Source organism: Perognathus longimembris, chromosome 26, assembly GCF_023159225.1.
Source record: "Perognathus longimembris pacificus isolate PPM17 chromosome 26, ASM2315922v1, whole genome shotgun sequence".
NCBI lineage: Eukaryota > Metazoa > Chordata > Mammalia > Rodentia > Heteromyidae > Perognathus > Perognathus longimembris.
The window spans coordinates 445,547-473,310 of NC_063186.1; the positions used below are offsets into that span (position 1 = coordinate 445,547).

The 27,764-nt window shown below is 42.7% G+C and overlaps 2 protein-coding genes across 3 annotated transcripts; one reads left to right on the forward strand and one right to left on the reverse strand.

The window, feature by feature from the left end:
- Positions 1–1,209: 1,209 nt before the first annotated feature.
- Eif2a (eukaryotic translation initiation factor 2A) lies at positions 1,210–23,015 on the reverse strand. 2 transcript variants are annotated; one of them, XM_048334886.1, is made up of 14 exons: positions 22,885–23,015; positions 18,432–18,501; positions 17,167–17,241; positions 13,490–13,608; positions 10,959–11,058; positions 10,653–10,735; positions 9,012–9,085; positions 8,786–8,930; positions 8,033–8,149; positions 5,561–6,132; positions 4,306–4,419; positions 3,233–3,361; positions 2,732–2,797; positions 1,211–1,546 (listed from the first exon to the last, which is right to left on the reverse strand). In XM_048334886.1, exons 1-14 carry the CDS (start codon positions 22,934–22,936, stop codon positions 1,481–1,483), a joined length of 1,782 nt encoding a protein of 593 aa, XP_048190843.1. In that variant the 5' UTR covers positions 22,937–23,015; the 3' UTR covers positions 1,211–1,480. The 2 variants fall into 2 exon arrangements, with proteins under 2 accessions (XP_048190844.1, XP_048190843.1); XM_048334887.1 differs by lacking the exons at positions 8,786–8,930; positions 9,012–9,085 and having other exon boundaries at positions 1,210–1,546; positions 22,885–22,961.
- A 131-nt stretch (positions 23,016–23,146) lies between these two features.
- Serp1 (stress associated endoplasmic reticulum protein 1) lies at positions 23,147–26,862 on the forward strand. The gene is made up of 3 exons (XM_048334893.1): positions 23,147–23,471; positions 23,806–23,881; positions 24,990–26,862. Exons 1-3 carry the CDS (start codon positions 23,388–23,390, stop codon positions 25,028–25,030), a joined length of 201 nt encoding a protein of 66 aa, XP_048190850.1. The 5' UTR covers positions 23,147–23,387; the 3' UTR covers positions 25,031–26,862.
- Positions 26,863–27,764: the final 902 nt, after the last annotated feature.

A 27,764-nucleotide genomic window follows, 5' to 3' on the forward strand; every position in this document is an offset into this window, starting at 1 on the left:
AAAAGAAGTGGCACTGTGGCTCAAAGTGGCACAACACTAACCTTGAGAGAAAGAGCTCAGGGACAGTACGTAGGCCCTGAGTTCAAGTCCCAGGACCAGCCAAAAACAAAAAAAAAAACAACAAAAAAAACTAGTGACACTTGGACCTTAGAAGAATCTGGCAAAAGACTGAAGATATTCATTACAATAAGTTAATCATTGTACTAATTGTTGGGAACCATGGGCATTCTATTTAACAAGCTGTTGGAAATTAAGTAGTTTTTAAAAAGTACAACCACAGACTTAAAATGCACATCAACTTTAAGTCAACAGTTTGTGTGTGTGCTAGTACGAGCTCGCCTCGTATACATGAAGCCCTGGGTTCGATTCTCCAGCACCACATATATAGAAAATGGCCGGAAGTGGCGCTGTGGCTCAAGTGGCAGAGTGCTAGCCTTGAGCAAAAAGAAGCCAGGGACAGTGCTCAGGCCCTGAGTCCAAGCCCCAGGACTGGCCAAAAAAACAAAGGCGGGGGGGGGGGGACAGTTACATAATAAGGCAGTGAGTACATTTCTTGTGATATCTTAAACCCTTGTTTTTCTTTTCCTTCCCTAGATCAGGTAGGCATATATACAATACCCAGTATGCCAAAATTATATACAGTAACCACGTAGCGTACTCCAAAGGAAATTCACCTAGAACTTTAAATGTAACATCAACAATAGAATCCTCGTGTCCTTCTCTTGGAGTTGTTTTTGCTTATACATAATTTAAGGTTGCTGACCCCAAACTGGAAATACCATTTGAAAAGAAGTTTTTGCTTCGCAGACCTGGTCTCTACTGTCCGCCCCCCCCCCCAGTCATATATCAAGGAGATCATGCCCCTTTGTTCTCGCTCAACATTATTTGTTCAAGTTCTGAACATTTCCCTGCAAATACTAATATTTTATAATTTCTAATCGCTATGTAGTTTTCCATTGTTTATAGGTACCACATTTTTTGTATCCATTCATCTGTAGTGGGGCATCTGGGTTGTTTCCATATTTTGGCTATTGTGAATTGTGCAGCGATAAACATGGATGTGCAGATGTCTTTATGATATCCTGAGACCTGCTGTTCAGGATAGATGCCTAGGAGTAGTATGGCTGGGTCATAGGGTATGTCTATGCTGTCCTGCTCCATTCTTATATGAACATCAACAAACTCATAGGAAAAGAACAATTAAATGTAAAATCTCTTTATTCATTTATATAGTAAACACTGTTCTTAAAAAAAAAACAGTATCTTTCAATGTATCAACCTTAGCTAAAAATTTGTGTATATCTTTCTGTCACGTGACATGATTTAGGATGTAATGTCAATTTAATGAAATCATGAAATAGCCCTACATATGCAGAATCTCAGATGAATGGTTAAAAAGCAGCACTATCGAGGCACATGGGTATTCCATGAAGATGTGTTTACACTGATTTCTGGTAACCAACTTGCTTTCAGTGAATCTTCAAACACCCAATTCCAAATCTTCCAGCTCCTGGAGAAGGGCTGTCTCTTTTTGAATTTTTTCCAACTAGAAAAGTTTAAAACAATGAAGTTATTGAACAGAAAATAATGATTGGATCTGGAACTAAAATAGTACAGGAATAAAGAATAGAGAAGTAACATGCCTTACACATCCATTGGTAAATACAGATTAAAAATTTGAAACAAAGCCTAACTTGATGTCTGGTATGAATCAAAGGCATGAAGGATAGAAGCTGTAATCTTTTTATTCCAGTAGGATTTCCAGTCTACACCAGGCATGATAGTGTGGAGGGAAAAGGAGGGAAATAGCAAGCAGACCTAGCCTAATTGACAAGAAGAGACCCCCCAATGTCTAGTAGAAATGATCCACTAGCACCCTAGGAAGAATTCACAGTTGCCATAACATCCTCTATCTTCCTCTGCAGAAGAGTGTGACTGTGCAAAAATGTCCAAGGGTTGGGCACCAGTGGCTCCCGCCTGTCATCCCAGCCACTCAGGAGGCTGAGGTCTGAGGATCATGGTTCCAATCAAGGCTTTTATTTCCAAAAAACTACTCAGAAAAAGATGGAAGTGGCACTGTGACTCAGAATGGTAGAGTGCTAGAGTACAGAGAGGCTCAGGATAACACGCAGGCCCAGATTTCAAGCCCCAGAACTAGCCCCCCCCCAAAAAAAAAAAAAAAGAATTTCTGTAACTAAAAATTTTGGCACACAGAATGTAGTCTCTCAAATAGCTGGAAATACACATATAAACTAACAGCAACTTTGAAATTAAACCAAAGCTAAGATCTTTTTGTCCATGCAATGTGAAAAGTTAAACATTCAGGCTGAGAATAGGAATTCTTTAAATATGTACTTTTTCTGGGGCTGTGAATGTGACTTAGTGGTAGAGTGCTTGCCTAGCATGCACAAAGCCCTAGGTTCAATTCCTCAACACCACATATATAGAAAAAGCCAGAAGAGGCACTGTGGCTCAAGAGGTAGAGTGCTAGCCTTGAGCAAAAAAAAAAAAAAAAAAAGAAGCTCAGGGACAGTGCCCAGGTCCTGAGTTCAAGATCCAGCACTGGCCAAAAAATAAATAAATAAAATAAGTTAAAAAGATTTATTGTATACAGTGTGCAAACCACAGCTTTAAAATCTACAAGTTCTTTTTCCCTATTAAAAAATCACATATCTATAATAAACAGGAGAAGAAAGTAATGAAGACAGCCCCAGTGAAAACAAAAAAATACCTGATTTTTCTCTAACTGCTTTCCAGTGGCAGCTTGCTCCTTCAGTTGCTCTATCGCTTTCAGTTTCTGTAACCATCAAATATCAGTGAAGAGGGAGGAAGGGAGCCACTTTCTAATGCAAATTTTATCAATAATTCAATCATATCAATGTGAAACCTCAGTACCGAGAATTAATTATCTTACATTTCCATCAACCAAGAATGGTATGCTAGATGTTAGGGTATACTATTTTTTTTTAACTTTCTTTTTGTACCCGTTTCTTCATCTTTAGAGCTGGAATGTATGTAATAAAATCCTAAGTATGAAAATGTTCAGCATTTTCTATACAAATGTACTTCATTTCCTATTTTTCTGAAACAGGTACCGTCCCTCAATTGCAGGACTAGAAACACCAACAATGGTGACTATCTTCTCAGATCCCTGGCTTTAGGGAATTAAGCTTCCTTCTTTGCCCTAGCATCCTCACTGTGAACCCATCTGATTTTCATCTGAGGCTCTCACCTTCTTCAGGTTCTTAATCTTTCTGTCTATTTCAGGGTCGCCAGAAGCTGACTGGGAGATGGTGTTTCGGGGTGTGCTCTGTGGAGCTGAAGCAGGTGCCAAATCTGGACTCTTGTCATGTCTTGCTTCCTATGGGGAATATTTTTAAAATAAAAACATTAAAAGTCCCACTAATGCAGGGTTGGCTAAACATGATTTTGTCTGCATTTGGCATGAGGTCTCCTAGAGTACAATACAGACCCCTAACAGAAAGTGGCTGAGGAAGTGTCTGTGTCACTCAGCCAGTATTCCTCCAGTTTGTGTTTTTGTGAAGGGGACCCCATTCGGACATTTGAATCTGTGAGAAGGCTTTTCAGATGCCAACTGAAAACTGAACTCAGGTGATGTCTTCCTAAACCGCAGCCTCAGAGCAGCAGGTAAAAGAAGTCAGTGGGTCAGGCCACAAGACAGAGTCCTGTATTCTTGCATCACGGCACTGATTCTTCTCTACCTTGAGGCCATGGGGGCCTCTTACCCTGAAAGGGATGTGACCCTGCCCCCAGAGGGTCACAATTGATTATCTTCCTCACCGCAGGACCACGGACTTTCCTGTTCTGAGGCACTGGCAACTTGGCTTATCTTTTCTTTTCTTTTCTTTTCTTTTGTTGTGCTGGTCCTGGGGCTTGAACTCAGCCTGCACATTGTCTCCAAGATTCTTTCTTAAGTCTAGCACTCTACCACTTGAGCCACAGTGCCACTTTAGGCTTTTTCTGAGTAGTTTGTTGGTGATAGGAGTCTCATGGACTTTCTTGCCTGAGCTGAACTGCGGATCTCAGCCTCTTGAGCAGCTAGGATGACAGGTATGAGCCACTGGAACTTGGCTACCCAGGCATTCTTGAGAGCAGTTCTTCCTTCCTTCCTTTCTTTTGGTAGAACTGGGACTTGAACTTGGGGCGTCATGTTTGTTAGACAGGCACTCTAACATTTGAGCCATATTTCTAGTTCTCAACTTCATTTTATTGGAACACAGTTTGCTGAAGTTCAAGGCTTAAGGCTACACTCATTTTTTATTTATTTATTTTTGTTTTCAATACCTGCTTTGCAGCTTTCTTGGCCTCGTGCTTCCTCTGGTTTTTCAGGGCTGTCTTTGACAATGGTTTATCACCTCCTGGGTGTGGTTTCATGTTCTGGGGTGGTTCCTCTTCATGCTATGGAAAATTTGAAAAATAAGCACTTTTGAAATGAAAGCAATGAATCTTTGACAAAGCAACTATTTCACTAAGTATCTAGCAACTAAGTAACTTACACAGTTACTAGTAGACAGCTATTGTAATAACATCAATAATACTGCTGCCCATTTTTGAGCATTTATATTATTAATACCATTATAGAAACAGATGGCATTCATCAGTCCTCTGCCATGAACTCTGAAATGTTACTTCCGTTTTGTTGAGACAGGGTCTTATGTCCCCAGCTGGCCTTGATCTTGAGATCCTCCTGCCTCCAATGCCCAAGTGCTGGGATTACAGGTGTTTACCATCACACCTAGCTGAAATGCTAACTTTTTTGAGGTATAACAGCATCTAACCAATACTTTGGTCATAACTTTAAAGTGAAGGTGGGGTACTAATGGCAAATGTCTTGTTTGACCAACATTGCTTTAAAAATTGAGAAATTTTGTAGATCCATTATGTCTTGGAAAAAAATCAGGCATGTTGGAAAACTGCACTTAAACTTTCCATGGAAAGAACCAGCCATTGCTGCACAGCCCGTCTGATGTCACAGGGGTACAAACTTTCTCTTCTGTCTCTCCCATCCACTACTGCCTCATGGCATCCGCCTGTCTAATAGGCATGTGGATTAGAGTCCTTGCTTATCTGCAAAGCTTATGTGACATATTCAGTTATCTGTCCCAGAATTTTTTTTTTGTTTTTTTCCTTTGGCCAGTCCTGGGCCTTGGACTCAGGGCCTGAGCACTGTCCCTGGCTTCTTTTTGCTCAAGGCTAGCACTCTGCCACTTGAGCCACAGTGCCACTTCTGGTCGTTTTCTGTATATGTGGTGCTGGGGAATGGAACCCAGGGCTTCATGTATAGGAGGCAAGCACTCTTGCCACTAGGCCATATTACTGGCCCTGCCCCAGAAGTTTAAAACGTGGATCCTTTAAATTCACCTCTTTATCAGCTTGGCAACGTGAGTACTCACCACTTACCATCTTCAGTAGTAGATCTGTAATAATTTCTACAGTTCATACTCTAAACACATATGAAATAACACAGAGCATAAAGCAAAGGCCTAGAAAGCTCCACACAGAAAGCACTTTCCTACCGAGGTTGTAAAACGTGACTTACTAGTTTGGAGTTGGTGGCCGGTTTGTTTCGCAAGGCTGGGGGTCTATAAGCGGTTGCAACCTTAGGTTCTTCACTGGGAACCTCACTTGGAACAGCTTGGTAAGTTATTGCTTTTGCTGGAAATACTCCATCCAAAAATGGCTGCCAAGAAACCTGCCATAACTCTCCATTTGATGGCACATCATGCTTGTATAGGACGGAGCCAGTATAATGCCAAATCTTATACCCATTATTAACACGTAGCCTCGGAGCACATGTGGCTGTTAAAATATGCTCACCATCTGGACACCAAGCAAAATACGTAGAATCAGAAGCCACTGGCTTAGCGATCAGTTTGTAGTTTTTCACGTCCCACACTTCCATCTGTCCCCGCAGATTCCCGAACCCAGCCAGTACCAGTATGTGTCCGTGAGGGCTATAGTAGGCTGCATTGCGAGGACCAGTTCCAAAGTCAAACACAGGGTCACACTTCAAGTTGAAAACCGTAGCTTTGGCAGGCATGAAACCATACACAGCACAAAACTCAGTAGAACTAGAATTCCAAACAACATCATAAATGGGGCCATTTTTTGCTAAAAAAAGAATACATCCAAATTAGTGATAATTATATGAATATACTATTTATCAGCACAAGTTATAAATAAATCTGTCAAAAAAATGTCAGATGGTGGGGAAACTCCAAAAATTCCCAGGCATATCAGAATTATTCTTATGTGATAATGTATGGAGATTGATGCAATATCATCAATTTATTTAAGAGTCTCTACTGAATCTTAATTTACCTTAATGCTGTGAATGCAGGCAAAGTGGAAGCCAGCATCAGCTGTGGTAATATTTTATTACTATTAATAAACAATAAAAAGACGTCCAGATCAGGATCACAGGAAGTTGCTTTGGCTGGTTCTGCACTCCTGAGGTCCCTCAATCCTATCAGGCCTGAATGTCAGAATAGGACTGTGCACCTAGTACCCATTTTCTTCTGGAATAGGCATTATACATTCATGGTAATAAATGAAAGCAAAGCATATTCAAAGGCAGGCTACAGAACAAAGTCCTTCTGTATGAAGGCAATCCTGGTACAATTCTGATGAACCCTTCAGGAACAATTCAGCTGAAATAAAGCATTCTGTCTCTTGAATATGCATACAAATGACAAAGTTCTAGACCTGTGTTATTTCTATGCAGTACATAGCATGGAGAGACTTAAGCAGAAACACATGAAGATCTGCCTCAGTCTTTTTACCCTGTATTCCCCTGACGTATATTTTTATATATTATGTATCTGTAGGAGCAAAATTGGGGTGGAGGGGGCAAAGGGCATGATAATACATAGTAATAAACACTGATGTATTAATAATGTCTTGGTAATGCATCACCTAAAAGCCCTTAAAGATATTATACCAACCTACATGCCTCTTCACAATTTCCAATAGTGCAGGGCTCCTCCCATACTGTATACTTTCATATTTTTATCTTTGACAGCCAACATGTCCTCCATCTGGGCATGGTGGTACACATCTATAATCTAAGCTTTTCATCAGTCATACTAAGTAGGTATTTCAGCAACACTTTTTTTGTTTCTGATGTCAATTGGAATACTGTGTTTTATAGAAATATTTTCCTACTTATCCATGTTAAATTCAAAATGGAGAAACTATAACACTATTGAAGTTAGTTTAGCTTATCACAAGAGAAGGGGGCTGAGAATGTGGCCTAGTGGTAGAGTCCTTGCCTAGCATGCATGAAGCCCTGGGTTCAATTCCTCAGCACCACATACACAGAATAAGCCGGAAGTGGCATTATGGCTCAAGTGGTCAAGTGCTAGCCTTGAGCAAAAAGAAGCCAGGGACAGTGCTCAGACCCTGAGTTCAAGCCCGAGGACTGGGAGAGAGAGAGAGATGAAGCAAGGCACCGGTGGCTCATGCTTATCATCCTAGCTACTCAGGAGGCTGAGGTTTGAGGATCTCAGCTTGAAGCCAGCTGGGCAGGAAAGTCCCTGTGAGACTCATCTCCAATTGACCACTCAAAAACTAGAAGTGGTGCTGTAGTTTAAGTGCTAGAGTGCTAGCCTAGAGCACAAAGAGGCTCAGGGACAGCACAGGCTCTAAGTTCAAGTCCCACAACCAACAACAAAATAAAAACCCAAGAGATGAAGTGGGTAGATACTATTCACAACTCTAAAGACAATACTATTCTCAGGAAAGCAACTCACCACCACAAGAAAGTCACAGAAGAACAACTATAATGGGATTCCTTCACTCAGGAAGCTCCACTAATACAGTGCTAGCTTAATTCAAAGTCACTAACTGGATCCTGTCAGAATAGGGTATGCTTGAAGATAATTGAGTTTCTCATTGACATTTCACATTGACAGCTAGGAAGGTATTTGGGCTCCACTGCTTGTCTCATCTCTCTGGCATTTTGCTTTTCTGTTTCTGTTTTTACTGGAAGGAGTGTGGCGGGAGTACTCACGTAGCTGCACAACAGCACTCTCTCCATTTGTGGCTATGTAGTGCAGCGTCTGCTCTCCATAGTATGAAGCGCCCGTCTTGTCCACCTCTGTGCTAGCTATCACCAACACAGCAGTAGCTGCAATAGTAAGAACCTTCATTAGATTTAAAACAATGCAGCCACAGATACTGCTCATGCGTGTGTCCACAAGCACACATGTAAGCCTCTGTCTTGGGCTTGAACTCAGGACCTGGACTTAGGGCTATCTCTAAGCTTTTTTTGCTCAAGGCCTGCACTCTACCACTTGAGCCACTGCTCCATTTCTGGCTCTTTGGTGGTTAATTAGAGATTAAGAATCTCATGGAATTCCCATCCTGGACTGGCTTCGAACCACGATCCTCAGATCTCAGGTACCTGAGTAGCTGGGAACACAGGTGTGAGCCACCAATGCCTGGTTGAATCTTTCATTTTTTGGTCAGTCTTGGGGCTTGAACCCTGGGGCTTGACACTGTCCCTGAGCCCTTCAGTTCAAGGCTAGTGCTCTTCCACTTTGAGCCACAGCACCGCTTCTGGTTTTCCTGGTGGTTAACTGGAGATAATAGTCTCATGGACTTTCCTGCCCAGGCTGGCTTTGAACCATGATCCTCAGATATCAGCCTTCTGAGTAGCTAAGATTACATGCATGAGCCATCGACACCCGGCTGAATCTGCGTTTTTATAACTCTGAATTCACACTTGATGAACCAAACAAGGAACAAAATATATTTATCATACCTTTTTTATTCCACAGCATTGTAACCTTATCAGCTTTAAAGAAACTTTTATTGGCAAGTGCTGCATGGGGCCCAGTAAAGTTGGGGTATTGATACAATCTCACAAACGAAGGCGCTCCTTTACTTCCCGGCACACAGACAGCTACCTGTGAAACACAGACAAATCAGTCCTTAACCTTTTGGAAGCACATATTAAGATGGATATAGGAAAAGGCTGTAGCAATTACCTTGTAGGGCTGGGGTCCAGGTGACAAAACAAAATCATTAACTTTTTGCAAATGCAATTTGTTTACAATTGTGTCTAAAGAGAGAGAGAGAGAAAGCAAATGGTTAGACTAAGAAACTAGTAAGAACCTAATGAACTAAATGCACTGTAAGAGGTCACTACAACTACACTGGTACTGCCTGCTGAGAGGATGGAGGTTGGGTGAAGACGTGCAGTGGGTAAGGCCAGGGCCAGACCCATACTCAATCACCTAGTGCTGTGAGAGCCACTGGTTGCTAGTGACTCATAGTGAATGATGTAGTGCTCACTGTAACCAGTGACAGATGGATACATTCTAAATGTTAGGGAAGGTGATATTTACCCTAGGGATTCAGAACCTGAGTTATGAACAGTAACATGGCTCTAGTAAATTGGATAGAGTGCTTCATTCCATTTCAGAGGTCAAATAGGTAGGTGTTCAAAAGTATCACCAGAAGCTGCACAACTAGTGACTCTGTCCTGTGGCACACCAGCGAACAGAAGATACCAGAAGTGGCTGGGAATATGGCCTAGTGGCAAGAGTGCTTGCCTCCTATACATGAAGCCCTAGGTTCGATTCCTCAGCACCATATATATAGGCCAGAAGTGGTGCTGTGGCTCAAATTGGCAGAGTGGTAACCTTGAGCAAAAAGAAGCCAGGGATAGTGCTCAGGACCTGAGTCCTTTCCCCAGGACTGGCAAAAAAAAAAAAAAAAAAAATCCTAAGATTAAAAGAAACTTAAGGGCTGGGTACTGGGGGCTCACACCTATTACCCTAGGAGATAACCCACTGATATATTTCCTGGTAAAAAAAAATATGTCTGCTATTTGAGCATAGCAAGAATACATAGACGTGGGGCTGGGGATATGGCCTAGTGGCGAGTGTGCTTGCCTTGAATATATAAAGCCCTGGGTTCAATTCCCCAGCACCACATATACAGAAAATGGCCAGAAGTGGCGCTGTGGCTCAAGTGGCAGAGTGCTATCCTTGAGCAAAAAGAAGCCAGGGACAGTGCTCAGGCCCTGAGTCCAAGGCCCAGGACTGGCAAAAAAAAAAAAGAAAAAAGAATACAAAGATGTGGATAACAGCAGACTGGCTATGGCTAATAGTTATTGATGTACACTTTTTTTTTTTGCCAGTCCTGGGTCTTGGACTCAGGGCCTGAGCACTGTCCCTGACTTCTTTTTGCTCAAGGCTAGCACTCTACCACTTGAGCCACAGTGCCACTTCTGGCCATTTTCTGTATATGTGGTGCTGGGGTGAACCCAGGGCTTCATGTATAGGAAGCAAGCACTCTTGCCACTAGGCCATATTCCCAGCCCCCTGGTGTACACTTTTGTATGTGAGAAAAGATGGGAAAAAAATTTGTTCCAAAGTATCAATGGCAATTAAGCTCAGGGGGAATGTCTTAATATAACAGCAATTACCTAGTAAAGTTATTGTAAAATAAAGTTTTTCTGTTATAGAAATTTCACTGGCATTTAAACTTACAAAGCTTTATGCAAAAAAAGTTAAAACTAATCACTGTACATAAATTCACAATATTAAAGTAACCTCATGATGCATATAAATTAAAGCTATACACATTTAAAGTAAATAATTATTCAATAAATGTTTCCATACTAAAATTGTTGTTTTCAAAGAAGTGGACTTCATTGTTAACATTTCGTGCACAAATAATTTCATCATCTGACCACGATGGACACCTATATCAAAAAGAAAAAGAGTTAACAGTATTTAATAGAAATATACTGTTCCTTTTTCAAAAACAAAGCAAATGAAAGATCATTTTAACACTAGATTCCTACATGCAAAAATCTTTAATCATCTAGATTTTGGTCTAGTTTCAAAATCAAACCCAGAGAAACAATTATACTATAATGACATAAAACTTGTTTATATACTTAGTACTTTGAAGCATATATTTACCAATTTTGCATTTTTTTCTGTATGAAAGATTTCAAACACGCCCCAGTTTTCACATCATAAAGTTGTAGGTTGGGTATTCCAGCTGTGCCATCTTTAGAAGCTGCAAAGAAACAATTGGGGTGGTGGTGGTGGTAACTGTCTCCTAACACTTGCAAGAAGATTCCAGTCTTAGAAAAATGTGAACAAAATTATGAAAGCCAAGTAAAAGGGTTGCATTAAATCAACTTTTTTTCTAGTTCTAGTTACAGAACTCATTCTTAAAACCATGACATCTCAGAAATGTCTAATTACTACAGGTTTGAAGAATATGTAAGATATTTTCTATTTTAAATAACATGGATTAATGACAAATGGATTAAATCATAAAAAATAAATATATAAAACCATGCATGACTGCCAGTTTCCCTTTGTACAAGTAAATCTCATTAAAGTTCATGCCTCTTAAAACACTGCAAGTCTCCAGAGTTTCATGCCTAGCAGTGAAATATTATCATTTACTTATTCAACAAAGTCAACATTAGAAAATGCTTCTAAAAACGAATCTCTATGCCAGTTTCAATATTTTATTATCTAGTGGGTAAAACACTGCATGAAATATTCATCTAGAATCTTTAGATAGCTTTAAATGTGCCAGAAAATGGCACTACTTCCAACTTTCTTTGAAGACAGGGTCTCACTGTTGCTCAAGCTCACATCCAATTGGCCGTCCTGCCTCAGCCTGAGAACTGGGAGACTAGACACATCACCACACTCAGCTTGTTTCCTTCCTTTGCTATACCATGCACATCTCTTAGATGCTGTAGGTTTATCATATTTTTTTACTTACAATAATTACTTAAATATCATTGTTATTCTACAGTACTGGGGTCTGGTTATTTGTGTGTGTGAGTGTGTGCCAGTATTGGTCTGTGCCAGAACTCAGGGCTTTGTGCTCTCGCTTGGCTTTTTCACTTGATGATGGTGCTCTACTACCACTTGTGTCACATCTCCACTTCCAACTTTCCGCTGGTTAACTGGAGCTAAGAGTCTCAGACTTTTCTGCCCAGGCTGGCTTCAAACTGCCACTTTCAGATCTTTGGGTAGCTATATCCGTGATTGGTGGTACTGGGTTTAAACCCAGGGCCTTACACTAGCTTGGCAGATACTCTACCACTGAGCCATACCACAGCTCTGTTTTACACTCATTTTCCCCCCTGGGATGTAAGCTGTCTACTTTTATGCTTCCCATAAGTACCTAGGATAATAAGCATGTGTGACAATACCTAGCTTCTTTCACTGAGGCGGGATACCTTGAAAACGTTCCTAATACTCCCAATCTCAGCCTCCCGTGTAGTTAGGATGACAGGTACACACCACTGTGCTCACTTTTGGTCCAGAAGAACTCTCATGTGTATGCCTGGACTGGCCTCGAACCACAGGACACCACACACCCCCTCCCCCCAAGCTCAGCCTTCCACGTAGCTAGCATTACAGGCATGTGCCAGGGGAACTGCAAAGTCATTACTATCGTTAATCTTCACAGACATTCTCTAACCAGTAGCTATTTGGTACCTTTTTTTTCTTATCTTCTACCTCACAATAGATCTTATCAGTAACTTACTGTGTACAATAGCCTTACCTGTGGTTTCACCTTCTGAGCAATCAGTTATATGCAGTCAACCATAGCCCAAAAGAACTACATGGAAAACTCCAGAAATGAACAATTCATACTTTTATATTGCTTGGCACCCTGAGTTGAGCGATGGTCTCCTGCCATGCCAGGTTGTCTCACTTGGACATGAACAGTCATTCTGTTGGCACGTCCATGATAGACCTATGTCATACCCACCTACCATTAGTCACTCTGTAGCCACCTTGGCTATGCTCCAGTGACCTTTATTCAAGCTAATCACGGCTCTAAACTCTAACTTGGATATGCCAAAGAGAAGCCAAAAATGCTTCCTTCAAATGAAAAGGTGAAAATTTTTAACTATGTAAGAAAGGATAAGCCGGGCATCAATGGCAAATCTGAAGATTGTGGTTCAAAGCCAACCTGGGCAGGGAAAGTCCATGAGACTTTTACCTCCAAAAAACTACTCAGAAAAAGCTATAAGCAGCACTGTGGCTCAAGTGGTAGAGTGCTAGCCTTGAACCCAACGAGGCTCAAGGACAGCACCCAGGCCTTGAGTTCAAGCCCCAGGACTGGCAAAAAAAAAAAAAAAAAAAGAATAGACTGAGGTTGCTAAGATTGCAAATAAGAATAAATCCTCTATCCATGAAATTGTGGAAAAATTGTTATCCCACCACAAACAGTAAGAAACAGCCAGAGTGTGTAGTGCTTGGCTGAGACAAGAAAGGCATACAAAGAACATATTCTCTGAGGGTAAGGGGAGTAGTAATTGCACCTTACTTTGAGTACACTGCACTTGGAGAATACAATCTGAACTGTTGGTCATAAATAGTCACAGTCACTGCCTACTATCCTACAAGACCACACACCTGCTTTTCTCATTGGTCTTGGTGGAATCTTTTCACAGTGGGAAAGTACTTACTAGTGTAAGGCTGCCATGTTGCCAGGACAGTGCTTTTTGGTGAGAATTCAAGGCAAACCACCTTTGGGAGGTCGAAGGAGTGCAGTAGTCCGTTGTTAGTGACATTAATAATATTGACTCTGGTTTCAAAAGAAATTACTTTAGCATTGAAATTCCATTTCACAATAACCAGCACAAACAAAAATATCCATACCTCTTCTTAAAATACTCTCTTTTCATAAAAATCAGTTTCAGCTAATACTAGAAAATTTCCAGAACACCTTCCCTAAAACCTCTATATAAGAACAATGCTGGGAAATAATACAGAATTAGCAGAAAGATCCAAGAGTAACTGACTTGTAGCTGAAACCACAGGTCTTTCAATGAACACAGAACTGGGCTGAGCAAAGTCAAGGTTTGCCAAAGGAAAGCAAAGGCAAGGGTGTAGACAGGGCAGCACAAGTGAGAAGATGCAAATTGTGCCACTTCAGTAAGAAGACTTCTGAAGTTGATGGGAGTCTCTAGCCAGGTGCTGTGGCTCATGTCTATAATATTAACTACTCAGGAGGCTGTGATATGAAGATTATGGCTCAAAGCAATCCCAGGCAGGAAAGTCCATGAAACTCTTATTTCTAATAAACAACAACAACAACAACAGAAAGCTGGAAATGGAGTTGTGGCTCAAGTGGTAGGGCACTAGTCTTAAGCAGAAAAAGCTAAAGGGTAGTGACCAGGTCCTGAGTTCAAGTCCCAATACTGGCACAAAGAAAACATAAACCCTAAAGAAGTCTCAAAAGATAAGAATATAAGAATTACCCTGGAACAAATGCAACAGTGATATTGGACACTATGTTGAAAATAAACTATACAACTTAAAGGTGAAGAAGGGAGGGAGGAAATTATTCCAACCATTTGCCGATGCAATCAAACTATTTATTAAAGAGCCCGTCCGTCCAGCTAGAGAGAGCGAGGAAAGAGGTGATGTTAAAAAGAAATGTAGGGGCTGGGAATGTGGCTTAGTGGTAGAGTGCTTGCCTAGCATGCATGAAGCCCTGGGTTCGATTCCTCAGTACCACATAAACAGAAAAAGCTGGAAGTGGCACTGTGGCTCAAGTGGTAGAGTGCTAGCTTTGGGCAAAAAGAAGCCGGGGGGGCTGGGGATATGGCCTAGTGGCAAGAGAGCTTGCCTCCTCCTATACATGAGGCCCTGGGTTCAATTCCCCAGCACCACATATACAGAAAACGGCCAGAGGTGGCGCTGTGGTTCAAGTGGCAGAGTGCTAGCCTTGAGCAAAAGGAAACCAGGGACAGTGCCCAGGCCCTAGTCCAAGGCCCAGGACTGGCAAAAAAAAAAAAAAAAAAAAAGGAAGCCAGGGACAGTGCTCAGGCCCTCAGTTCAAGCCCCAGGACTGGCCAAAAAAAAAAAAAAAGAAATGTACTCTTTACCTGACTTATATAGTGACCTCTCTATACATCACCTTTAGAATAACAATTAAGTGGCTGGGGATATGGCCTAGTGGCAAGAGAGCTTGCCTCGTATACATGTGGCCCTGGGTTCGATTCCCCAGCACCACATATACAGAAAACGGCCAGAAGTGGCACTGTGGCTCAAGTGGCAGAGTGCTAGCCTTGAGCAAAAGGAAGCCAGGGACAGTGCTCAGGCCCTGAGTCCAATCCAAGGCCCAGGACTGGCCAAAAAAAAAAAAAAAAAAAAAAAAAGAATAACAATTAAAAATGTTTTAAATGAAAAATAACCGGAAGATACATTATCTTACAAGAAAAATTCCCCTTACTAAAAAATATTAAAAGTATTATGGTATAACAATGACAACAACTATTATAAAAGCAGCTTCACTGTATGCATTTATGCATGTATGTATGCATGTATGTGTAAGTAAGTGTTATGTAGTGGTCTGACCACTTTGTCTGAGTCTTTTCAGTCATCCCCACAATAGTCTTATAGGTGTTATCGTCTCTATTCCATCTTATTCCAGAAACTGCTGAAAGAAACCTCATTCTACTCAGGCTTAAAGAGGATAAGCACTAATACTGAGAATGAAATGGCATCTTAAGCTATTACCTGTTTTCTTTTAAGTATTTTTATTCTATTTTAGCTTATTGAGTAAGACTGTTATCTGTGTATTTCATTCATATTAGCCTTCTATTGAATTCAATTCTGAATCTTTTTAGTATGTCCATGTGCCTTTGTAAATATCATGTCTACCATTTTAATAGGTATTTTTGGTATTATTTCCCTTAATGTGCTGGATCACCATGGTGCGTATTGTTGCGGGGCAAGAAAATTAGATATAGTATAGTGTATGTGGTCATGGCCTGGTTTATATTTAAATTAATCAGAAACTGAAGCGTTTTCTCAGAACTTTGGAAAACATCATTTATTAAACTAGGAGCAATTATTAAAAGTTACCAACAGGGGCTGGGGATATAGCCTAGTGGCAAGAGTGCCTGCCTCGGATACACGAGGCCCTAGGTTCGATTCCCCAGCACCACATATACAGAAAACGGCCAGAAGTGGCGCTGTGGCTCAAGAGGCAGAGTGCTAGCCTTGAGCGGGAAGAAGCCAGGGACAGTGCTCAGGCCCTGAGTCCAAGGCCCAGGACTGGCAAAAAAAAAAAAAAAAGTTACCAACAACAAATAATGAGAAAGGCTCATGTGATTTTTAAATGTGCCACATACTGTATTTACAAAGATGTGTGTATATAGGTTTTTAAACAAGATGCCACATCTTTTATTATTGTAATTGCTGTTGCTGTTATCATCATCATCATAATCATCATCATTGTGTGTGTGTGAGAAAGAGAGACAGAGCTAGTCCTGGGGCTTGAATTTAGGGCTTGGGTGCTATCCTGGAGCTTATTTTTGCTCAAGGCTAGTACTCACTCTATCATTTGAGCCACAGTGCCAGTTCTGTCTTTTTGGTGGTTAATTAAAAGTAAGTTATAGACTTTCCTGCCTGGGTTGGCTTTGAACTGTGACCTTCAGATTGCAGCCTCTTGAGTAGCTAGGATTACAGGTGTGAGCCATTGGCATTCAGCAGGAATTCATTTTTAAAATCATGTGTTTAATTCAAGTTAACCTGACAGTTGGAAAACTTCAAAATACATTTCCAACCACAAAGAACAAATAAAATACTTTTCAGTACTAAATGGTTAAAAGCAAAAATAGTTTTAAACCAAGCAACAGGTACTTGGACATTTTTTCTGATGGATGAAGTAAAATGTTAGGAATTTTTAGAAAATTATAAAGGACTAATTTTCTCAAAAATTTTTTTATCAAGACCAATTCTGTAAAACAGATTTACACAGTAGCTTATACTAAGCATTCTTTTCAATAATTTATATACTTTTCTTTCTATCTATACAAGACCATAGCAATACTAACAACAATATTATCAATTTAATAGCAAACATTAAAAAGTATCTCAATATAAGCAAAGAAACCCTACCAATAACTTTTAAAGTATTATTTAGCATTATTTCTCAAATTCCTCAATATGAAAATAATCACATTTCTTATATGTTAATTTTAAATTCTAAGATAGTAGATAAGTAAGACATGGCAATATAGCACCTTCGAAAAATGTTCAAAGCTGTCTCATTACATATGACACTAAAAGTACGCCAGTCACATTTATACTAATGAGACACATAAAATATGCTATTTAAATGATCACTAACTTTTCTCCATTGCCCCAGGCAAACAAGGTCCCATCTTTACTAAAGGTATAGACTTTGCAATTTTTTCCAGGTTCTCTGAAAATGAGAAAAAAAGGTGAATAGACATCAGTATTTGTTAATCTGATAATAAAGTCAATAATCCATTAATTTAATGACTAAAAACTTACACAAATTTTATAAAATAATTCCAAAATGCTTTGGTCTGCCAAAATACTCTCTCTCTGAAAACAGGATTAAAATAAGCTGAAAGCTTACTTTCTGCCAAGAGATAAATCTATGAAATAGTTCATTCTTGGGTATATAACTAATTTGTGTGGAAACTCCCAATATGTAAATGAATGTGAAAGTTGATTTAAACATCCCAGACCACCTGCATAACAAAATAATGGTGACAGAATATCCTGGCAGCCAAAGAATGCCCCTGGATTGAAGAATAAAGACCTTCCATTGATTTCTCACATGTACAAAGATAATGTGCCATAGTAATGAGAAGATCTTCACATTAATAAATGCTGATGCATTCTTCTTCTTCTTTTTTTTTTTTTTTGCCCAGTCCTGGGCCTTGGACTCAGGGCCTGAGCACTGTCCCTGGCTTCTTTTTGCTCAAGGCTAGCACTCTGCCACTTGAGCCGCAGCGCCACTTCTGGCCATTTTCTGTATATGTGGTGCTGGGGAATCGAACCAAGGGCTTCATGTATACGAGGCAAGCGCTCTTGCCACTAGGCCATATCCCCAGCCCGCTGATGCATTATTCTTTACAGTATCTGTGAACACCTACTTGGCAAAATTCTATTAAGTAATCAAAATTCCAAGTACGTCATCTCCCTACTGGACATGGCCACTTTCCTAGTGGTAAGGAAGGCCCAAATTGACTTGTGTCTGTAGGTACATGTAGATATCTGTCACCAGTCACAACATCAGAGATGAGAACTCCATGGCTGATACATAATTTGAATTGCTAAATAACAAATGCACCAAGGACTAATATCCTTCTTCAGCTATCAATTTAACTGAAGATGGCATTCTTGCTTTTTTGCAATCACTCCATAATTGTGGCTTATACTCAGTTTGAAGTTAACAAAGCCCCAGGACTGGAAAAAAATAAAATAAAATATATTCTTCCCAGCTTCTTTATTATATAAAATCTTGCAAGGAGCTAACTTATAACTGTGTGTTTTATTTTCTTTCTTGTTTGAATTATGCTAACAAGAACAATTTAGAACTGTGTATTACTGTATATTACTTTTCAATAAAATATGCCATACCTTGGAAACACTGTACTTTCTGTAAAGTGCGGTGGTCCATTCACCATGTACAGACCTTCAGATCCTCGGACTAAAGAAATACAATTCAAAGAGCCAGTGTTACTTTACTAATAAAAATCAAGTTCAATTTAAATTTTTATTTCTTTTTTTGCTGTTACAGGGATTTGAACTCAGGATCTGGGCACCATCTCTTAGCATTTTCCATTCAAGGCTAGCAGTCTACACTTGAACTACAGCTCTGGCTTTTTTTGGCAATGAACTTATCACCGACTTTGCTGCCCCAGCTGGCTTTGAAACGTAATCCTAGATCTCAGATTCCAGAGTAGTCAGGATTACAGATGTGAGTCACTGGTGTCTAGCTCTTTTTGAATATTTTTAAATGTAAAAAATTTTAAAAATGTTTCACTGAACTATAAAATGTGAACACTGATAAAAGGTTATACTACTTTCAGCTGGGCACCAGTGATTCACAGCTAGAATCCTAGCTAGGATCTCGGTTCAAAGTCAGCCTGGGCAGGAAAGCCCATGAATTGGAGACTCTTATCTCCAATTAACCACTGAAAAAAGCCAGGCGTAGAACTGTGGCTCAAGTGGTAGAGTGCCAGGCTTGAGCAAAAACAAAGCTCAGGGACAAAGCCCATGCCCTGAGTTCAAACCTGAACCCTAGGACTGGCCAAAGAAAGAGAGACTTTCTTACCCTATTTTGTAAAACCACATCCCATAGCCGCTAAAAAATAAATATATATCTTCTATCAGTACTTTGAATCATTAACTCTCATCAGCAAAACAAAAGCAGTTGTGGTATAGCAGAAAGGGCATGAACTCAAGAGTACTTCAAGACTGGTAATAGCCATAGAATAGCAGATTCAACACTGAGTCTCTGCCCTAATCTATGAAATAAAAAATATTGGGGGGCTGGGGATATAGCCTAGCGGCAAGAGTGCCTGCCTCGGATACACGAGGCCCTAGGTTCGATTCCCCAGCACCACATATACAGAAAATGGCCAGAAGCGGCGCTGTGGCTCAAGTGGCAGAGTGCTAGCCTTGAGTGGGAAGAAGCCAGGGACAGTGCTCAGGCCCTGAGTCCAAGGCCCACGACTGGCAAAAAAAAAAAAAAAAAAATATATATATATATATATATATATATATTGAAACACAGGAGAGCATCATACTTTACAAAAGTGACAGGAAGGGGCTGGGAATGTGGCTTCGTGGTAGAGTGCTTGTCTAGCATGCGTGGAGCCCTGGGTTCAACAACTCAGCACCACATAAACAGAAAAAGCCAGAAGTGGTGCTGTGGCTCAAGTGGCAGAGTGCTAGCCTTGAGCAAAAAGAAGCCAGGAACAGTGCTCAGGCCCTGAGTCCAAGCCCCAGGACTGGAAAAAAAAAAAAAAGAAAAAAAAAAGTGACAGAAAACAGATGAGACACATTCCTTTACTCAGCCCACAATGAAGTAGAAACCAAGTTTGGGATTTAATAACAAAATATTTGGAGCATTCATTACATGTATTTTTAATAGCTGAATTGGATGTATTTGAAGCTGACCATAAAAATGATTTTTATTTTAAAATGCTACTAAAAATAGGGGCTGGGAATGTGGCTTAGTGGTAGAGTGCTTGCCTAGCATGCATGAAGCCCTGGGTTTGACTCCCTCAGCACCACATAAGCAGAAAAAGTCGGATGTGGCGCTGTGGCTCAAGTGATAGAGTGCTAGCCTTGAGCAAAAGGAAGCCAGGGACAGTGCTCAGGCCCTGACAGGGTTCAAGCCCCAGGACTGGCAAAAAAAAAAAAGCTACTAAAAATAGAAAAGAAAAAAAAAAAAGCTACCTCCTAGGTTCTGTGTTGAGCACTGGAGAAACAACAGAGAAAAATATCAGTGTTTTGTCTGACCTCATTGAACTTCACATATAATAATCAAATAACCAACAAATTAAATTGTGTAATTGCATTTGGTAGCACAAAGATATGTGGTGCATAAATGGTTGGGAGTTCTAATCTACAACTAGGAAGTTAGGAAAACTGTCCTTGAGTGACTTGCATGTAAGTCTAAAAGGATGAACATACTTCAAGAGAATAATAAATTCAAAAGTGCCACAGGAAAAGAAAAGGAAAGAACATCAGAAGAATGGCTGGAAGACAAAGCCATGAAAGAAAGCAGGGCTCAGATGGAGAATATTAAGGCCTAAATTAAGCAACATTGGGAAACCTCAAGTGTTTTAGGCAGCCTGTTAAAACCAGATCTGCATTTTAAAAAGGTCAATCTGATACAGTATAAAAGTCAAACTGGGAGGGATGAAGCATGGATGAGAAGGGACTGGAAGTCCTTGTGCAGTAGTCATACTGAAGGTGATGGGGATTTGCCAGGGTGGGGCAGCAGAGATGAAAGACAGGGAATGAGTACACAATAGTCACTCATGTAGACTAGTAACCCAACACATTTCAATGGCCAGTGGGAAAATGCCTTCGTGTTTTTTTTTTTCCTTTCCTCCTTTTCTTTTGACTGAAGCAACAAAGTCTCACGTGGTCTCCAATTCTCAGTTTTAGTACGTTTTTGGAAAAGCAAAATCTTGAATCAAATTCATCAACTGCTTTCCAGCATGCAAACACATATTTTAAAGAAAACTTTAAAGACAAAATCCGGAATACATTTTCTATCATCCCATTTATGTGTTTATGCTTTTTTTTCGGTGTGTGTGTGGGGGAATACTGGTCTTGGGGCTAGAACTCAGGGCCTGGGCACTGTCTATGAGCTTTATTTTAAAGGCTAATGCTCTACCACTAGAACAAAGCTCCGCTTCTTCTTGATGGCTAATTGGAAATAAAGATTCTCACAGACTTTTTTTTTTTTAATCCCTAACCATCATATCTCTGCCTCCAGAGTACAATTTCAGGTGTGAACATCTGGCTATAAACTGCTTTGTTAAAAAAAAAAAATCACATAGCATTTGGTCATACTTTGTTCACAGATAGCAGGTAATCAATCAACTGAAATTTTAAGTTTTTAATTCTTTTTTTCTTGGTGCCTGCACTGGGACTGAGACTGAGATCCAAGTGCTTTTCGCTCAAGGCAGGTACTTTTAGCACACCTCTACTTCCAGCTTTTTGATGGTTAATTGGAGGCAAGAGTCTCAGGGATTTTTCTCACTGGGCTTGTTTTGAACAATGATCTTCAGTAGCTACACAGGCACTAAGCCAGCAATGCCTGGCTTTTTTTTGGGGGGGGGGAGCGGGGGGAGTCCTAGTGCTTGAACTCAGGGCCTGGGTGCTGTCCCCGAACTTCTTGTTGCTCGAGGCTAGTGCTCAGCCACTTGAGCCACAGTTCGACTTCTGGCCTAATTTTTCCCTCTGGTAGTTTAATGGAGATAAGAGTCTCATGAACTTCCTGCCTGGGCTGGCTTTGAATCGGGATCCTCAGATCTTAGCCTCCTGAGTAGCTAGGATGACAGTCATGAGTCACCGGCGCCTGGTGGGGTTTCCCCCCCACCTCACACCCAGTCTGGGGCTTGAACTCAGGGCCTGGGCACTATCCCTGTTCTTCTTTTGCTCAATGCTAACGCTTGACTACTTGAGCCACAGCACCACTTCTGGCCTTTTCTGTGTATGTGGTACTGAGGTATCAAACCCAGGGTTTCATGCATGCTAGGCAAGCACTCTACCACTATGCCACATTCCCAGCCCTAGATGGTTTTTTTGTATCTTTTTGTTGAGATTTGAACTCAGGGCCTTGCACTGCGGTTTTCTACCAATTGAGCCACGGTCTCCAGCCCTTCACATTTTTTAATGCACTACATTTTTATTCTAGTTCAGTTAGTCGTTTTGTATCCAAGAGTTGCAAATAGGTTATCTCTACGAAGCTAGACCAAAGAAATCATGTAATCACGTAACGACACGAGGCGGCATATTTTGTAGCAGGCCATAGTCAGCATTTGCTAAGTGTGCAGTGAACGAACTGTGGTGGTCCACGCGCGCAGGGGCGGCGGATTTTAGGGTGTCGACCTTCGAGTGTCGGGGGCCATCGTCTCCCTCGCCACACGGGGTCTTGGCCAGCCCTCGGCCACAATCGTCCCCCGCACTGTCCCTCACTACCAGCGGTCTCGGTCCCAGGCGTCTCAGGAGTCCCATGTGCCGCCATCGCCCCCCGCCCCGCGGTCACCGGGACCACCGCAGACCCGCACTCAAGCCCGCGCGCTTCCTGCGCAGGGCCGCACCAGAGTCCGCGACCACCGCCGCCACGAGGGCTCGGGTCCAGGCAGGCAGGGCCCCGTTCCCGGTCCTCTGGACCCCATTCCTGAGCGGAGGGGACGGCGGGGACCTGCCCGGCACCTGTCTGCCGAGAACCCGAGGCCCGGCCGGCTCCCCCCGACAACGGGGGACAAAGGTCAAGCCCGGCCCCAAGCCCAGGCGGGCAGCGCCCCAGAGGAGGCCGGGCAGGGCTTCCGCCTGGCGGACCCACCTGTCAGCAGCGGCGCGGAGGGCGCCATGTCGTTCCGGAAGAAGAACCCCATACGCCGGGCCAGGGGTCAGCGCGGGCCGAACCCGGCCCCTACACGTCTCCTCCCGCGTGGAGGCTGACGGAGAGCGCTTCCGGGTCGCCGACGTCCGGGCCCGGCCGCTTCCGGCTCTGGCTCGCGCGTGCGCAACTGCAGGCGGGCGCGGGGGCGCGCGGGGCGGGGGCGCGCACGGCCTCCGTCTCTGTGGGGCGGCGCCGCCCTGTGCTGACGTGGGCCGCGGAGCCCGAGCCGTTCGAGGCTGCGCGCGGCGACGCGCGGTTGTTGCGTGTCTTTACCTCGCGTTCACGCTCGCTCGCGGCGGCGGCCCCGCTCTCCTTCCGCGCCCGCGCCCGCGCCCGCGCCCGCGCCCGTACCCGGCCGGCTTCTCGGAGCGCCCAGCCCGGGAGCCTCGTCGCCCCGGCGGCCCGGGGAGGCCGCGAGCGCACGGCAGGCGGTGCCCGCGAAGATGGTCGCCAAGCAGCGGATCCGGATGGCCAACGAGAAGCACAGCAAGAACATCACCCAGCGCGGCAACGTCGCCAAGACCTCGGTGCGGGGCCGGGCCCGGGGCCGGGGGCGATCCCGAACCCGGGGGCCTGGGGCTGGGGCTGGGGGAGATGTAGGACCCCGGGAAGGGCAGGGGCCGGGGGTCGAACCGAGACCTGAGGACCCGGGGAAGGGCCGGGGCCGGGGGCGATCCGGGACCCAGGCTGGGCCTAGGACTGATCCGTGTCTGGAGCCGGGGGCGATTCGGGGACCGGGGAGGAGCAGGGGGCCTAGGGCAGCTCCGGGGCCTGGCCGGGTGCGGGCGCAGGGTGCGGGCCGGGAGCCCGGGCCGCGCAGCCCCGGCCGTCTGAACGGCGTCCCCTCCCTCCTTCCCGCAGAGGAACGCCCCCGAAGAGAAGGCCTCGGTGGGCCCTTGGCTGTTGGCGCTCTTCATTTTCGTCGTCTGCGGCTCGGGTGAGTGCGGGCCCCGCGGCGGGCTCGGGTGACGTGGTGGCCGGCGAGTGGCCGCCGGGCCGCGCGGGGTTGGCGGCCCACCTGCCGCGAGCCGGCCCGCGGGGCCGGAGTAACTGCCCCAGCGGAACGAGGCTCCGAGCCTAGCCTGCTCCACGCTCGCAGGCCAGGGAAGACGGCCGGTCCGAGGACATTTGAGATCAAACTAGAACATACGGAATGAGAACTTAGAATGCTTTCCCAGCCCATTAGCAGTGTCCGTGCAGAAAGAAAAACACGGAAGAGCATCGTGCCCTTACGAGCATGAGAGCTCGATTTCAGAATCTAATGTCTTTGTATCAATAACTGGATATATTTTGTGAACTACAGCTACTCCAAGGATCCGACTCCCTTTGGAGAAGGAAATGCACCTGTTAGGTACGAGACAAAGTATTTTTAGCTCAGTAAAGAAAAAACATTTGACATGGTAAGAAAAATGATCAAGTCAACCAAGTAAGACACTTGCCTTCGCAAATGTTGAGCAGAACGGAAGTGTTTTGCCTTTCTCTTCTCATTGCCTTAATGGAAGATGGTTATTTTCCACATTCTAAAGTTGCTGAGATTTCTGTTGAGCATTTCACTTTATCTTGCTCCTAAACCTACCAATTGGGAAATTTCCAGAGAATGGCCAGACGCCAACCAGTTTATGTAACCCAAGGATTATTGAATTTCAGCTTTGTGAGAAGGAGGAAACATGCTGTGTTACAGGCCAGACCCTAGAAAGATGTTTAATTATTTAGAATAAACAAAATGGCCCTGGAGTTGAAAAACCTGTTTCCTTTTGTGCTTTTAAGCTCTTTCTAAAGCTTATCTGTAATCTTTTTTTGTACTTCTGTGCATAAAATTCAGGGAAGGTGGAATTTTAAAAAACTAAAGGTCTTGTCTACCATATCTGGGTTCAATCCTCCCCACCACAAGATAATAATGTATATGCATCTAATGAATACTGAAGATAAGCCTGTCATTATAATGAAGAGCACCCTGGATTCTTCACCACCTTAACAGATATTTTTCAAGCCTCAGGTTTATTTTATTAAAGCCTTGTTTTAATATTTTCTCTTTCTCTTTACAGCCATTTTCCAGATTATTCAGAGTATCAGGATGGGCATGTGAAGTGACAGTCTAAGATGTTTCCATTCTCCTGTGAATTTTAGCCTGAACTCATTCCTGACGTTTGATGCCTCGGTTAAGAACCATTCAGTAAAGCATCCTGCCTCAGAGTGGCTTTCCTATCCTCCTTCCTGTGTCATTCCAGGGTTCCTCACGAGTCATTCCAGGGTTCCTAGTCCATACCACAGTGCCTTGCAAAAGCACATGAATAAAGCAATAAAATTTGATTATTAAGCTCCAATAGTGGACCCTACTTATTCAGTCAGTGAAGAACAATTTTTACGTGGTTATTAAAATAGCATACTGTATGGTTGATTGGATTGAGCCTGTGTAAAAGGGTCTAGATTTTAACTCTCATGTGTAAATGCAATTACCTTAATTAAAAATTTGGAATCTTAGGTCTTTATGTAGCTAGGCACTTTATTACTCCCTTAAATTGAAAGCACACTCCGTTATAGGGTCATGTGACTGTCCTGTAATAAGGTGCTTATAAGTGGAGCAACTATAGTGAGCCTAGTGTTACCATAACTGTTATCACCAGAGATTCTTTTAAAGCCTGTAAATGTATAATATGTGCAGAGATGCCTAGGGCCCCTCCTGATGATACAGTTTCTGTTGCACTGCCTGGATTTTGCATGAGTGAGCATAGTAACCTAAGATCTCATTTAAAATCAAGCAAACACGCATTTTGTGACTTTACCAGTATGGCAGTTTCACAAAAAGCTGTGATGGTGGAGTGAAGTCAGGAAAGGCTTATGTCCCATTGCTTTCACCAGAATTGCATGAATAATCCGAAAGATTCACTATGCTAGACAAGAGCACAGGGAAAGGGACTGCAAAAGGGGTACCCTGGCAGGACTTCATGAAGTCCAGTGTGCCACAGACATCTTAGCACTTTTAATACAAAAAAAAAAAAAAGGCACATCAGCTGAGAAGTTAAACTTGGTGTTTAGAAGTGTTTACTGGATTTATGATTGAAATGCCCTTAGGGTACTAGATACAACAGACTAGGATTAAATGCCTTTACTGATAAGGATTGGGTCTTTGGTCTTCCTTTGTATGATTGTGGAGGTTATGATTTATCAAATTTTACTAATAATAAAGGTGCAGGTGGTAGGCGGATTTGAGGTTTTCTAGTAACACTGACCCTTTGCGGCGTGTGGTGCAACGCCTGGTCAGTGTCTGTGTCAGCGGATCTGAAGACTGCTGACTGCGCTTCGCTAATTGCCTCAGGATCCACTAAATAAGCTGTCTGAAGAGGAAGAGAAGGGAATTGCTACCTAGTCTACACACATTGCAACCTCACAGGGACTTCCTGGACCCTTGGCTACAGAGGAGTAAGAACAGCAGTGGTTAGGGATGTGGAGAGCTCAGCTGTTCCAACTCCCAACACCCAGCTGGCCCAAGGCCCACAGGTTCTAAGTGAAGTGAGGTTTCTGCCCTCTCCCCCCCCCCCCCCCGCATCAGCCCTGTACTTGTTTTCTCTTTGAAACAAGTCTTTAATTCTGTTTTACTGTAACTTTAAAAAATGGAAGTTGTTGCTCTAAATTCAGGTGCCTTACCATTTGCTTTGAATCAAATCATTCCATGTCAGAATTTCCCTTGATTTACTATAGATGGTTGGCTTTTTTAAAATGTAAAATGTTTTGATTAATTTGTTAAGCTGATACAGCCAGCAATCATGTTCACATGTGTAACATTTCACACTCTGTATTCCATGTGTAATTTGCCAATTGGGTGCATTTTATATTCAAGTTGGATTATGCATACTTGGGCAAATGAAAGCTGTATCTGTTTGATTGATGGTTTAAAAATAATAAAGTTCCTTGAATATGCTTTTCTTGTAACAAAGTGATTTTACAGTTATTATCTGAGTATTTTTAGTTCATTATTTTAAAGAGTATTCTCTTACTTTAGTTAAAAGAAATAGCATCCAGTAGCACAGGTGCAAGGGTTGTAACAAGAAATTGGTAACAAAAAAATACATATAGGGAGTCCAATAAATACTTCTCCATTTAGGGTGTATGCCCCATTACTGTCAAAAGTTGACTCAAGAAAAAGCAGTTGTGTCTTCCTGGCCTCTGTGTGCCTATTAGCTCTGGTTTCATGGAACCTGGTGGGTCACCTGGAACATAAGCCAAGGTCTCCATTGTGAGGGGTCAGGACTAGTGCTCTTCTGGGGTATTAGAATTCTCTGCTAACTTCATCTGAACAACAGAACATTTGAACACCGGCTCTTCATTTAAAGTAGTGTTTCCCTCTGTATACCTTTGTAATTATTATGTCCCTTGCCAGCTATAACTTCCAGAGGTAGGGTTGTCTTAGCTGAAAACTACCTCATTCCCACAGAGCTTTTCCTGTCCTGCCCCTCCTGCTGCCCCCCACCCCCCACTCTGCCTTAACTCATCGGATGTCCTTTCTCAGTGCCAATAAACAATAGCAGGCTAAAAATTAAGGCATTTAGCAGCGTTCACCATTCAAGTCAAGTTCAATGTGTATATGTCACGGGCACCAAGTAGAAAGCACATGGGAGATTTACAGACATGTTTGTTCAGTGAGTAATGCCAACCAAACTGGGATGAACTCAGGTTCAAAGTGACTTACAGTCAGTCTGTGGTAGGAGCAGATAACTGCAAGCATGGCCCCAATTGCGATAAGAACTTCAAAGTGGGCTAGATGATCTTTGCCATTTCAGAATTGTTGGGGGCCAGGGAGGCAAAACTAGAAGTGAGGGGTT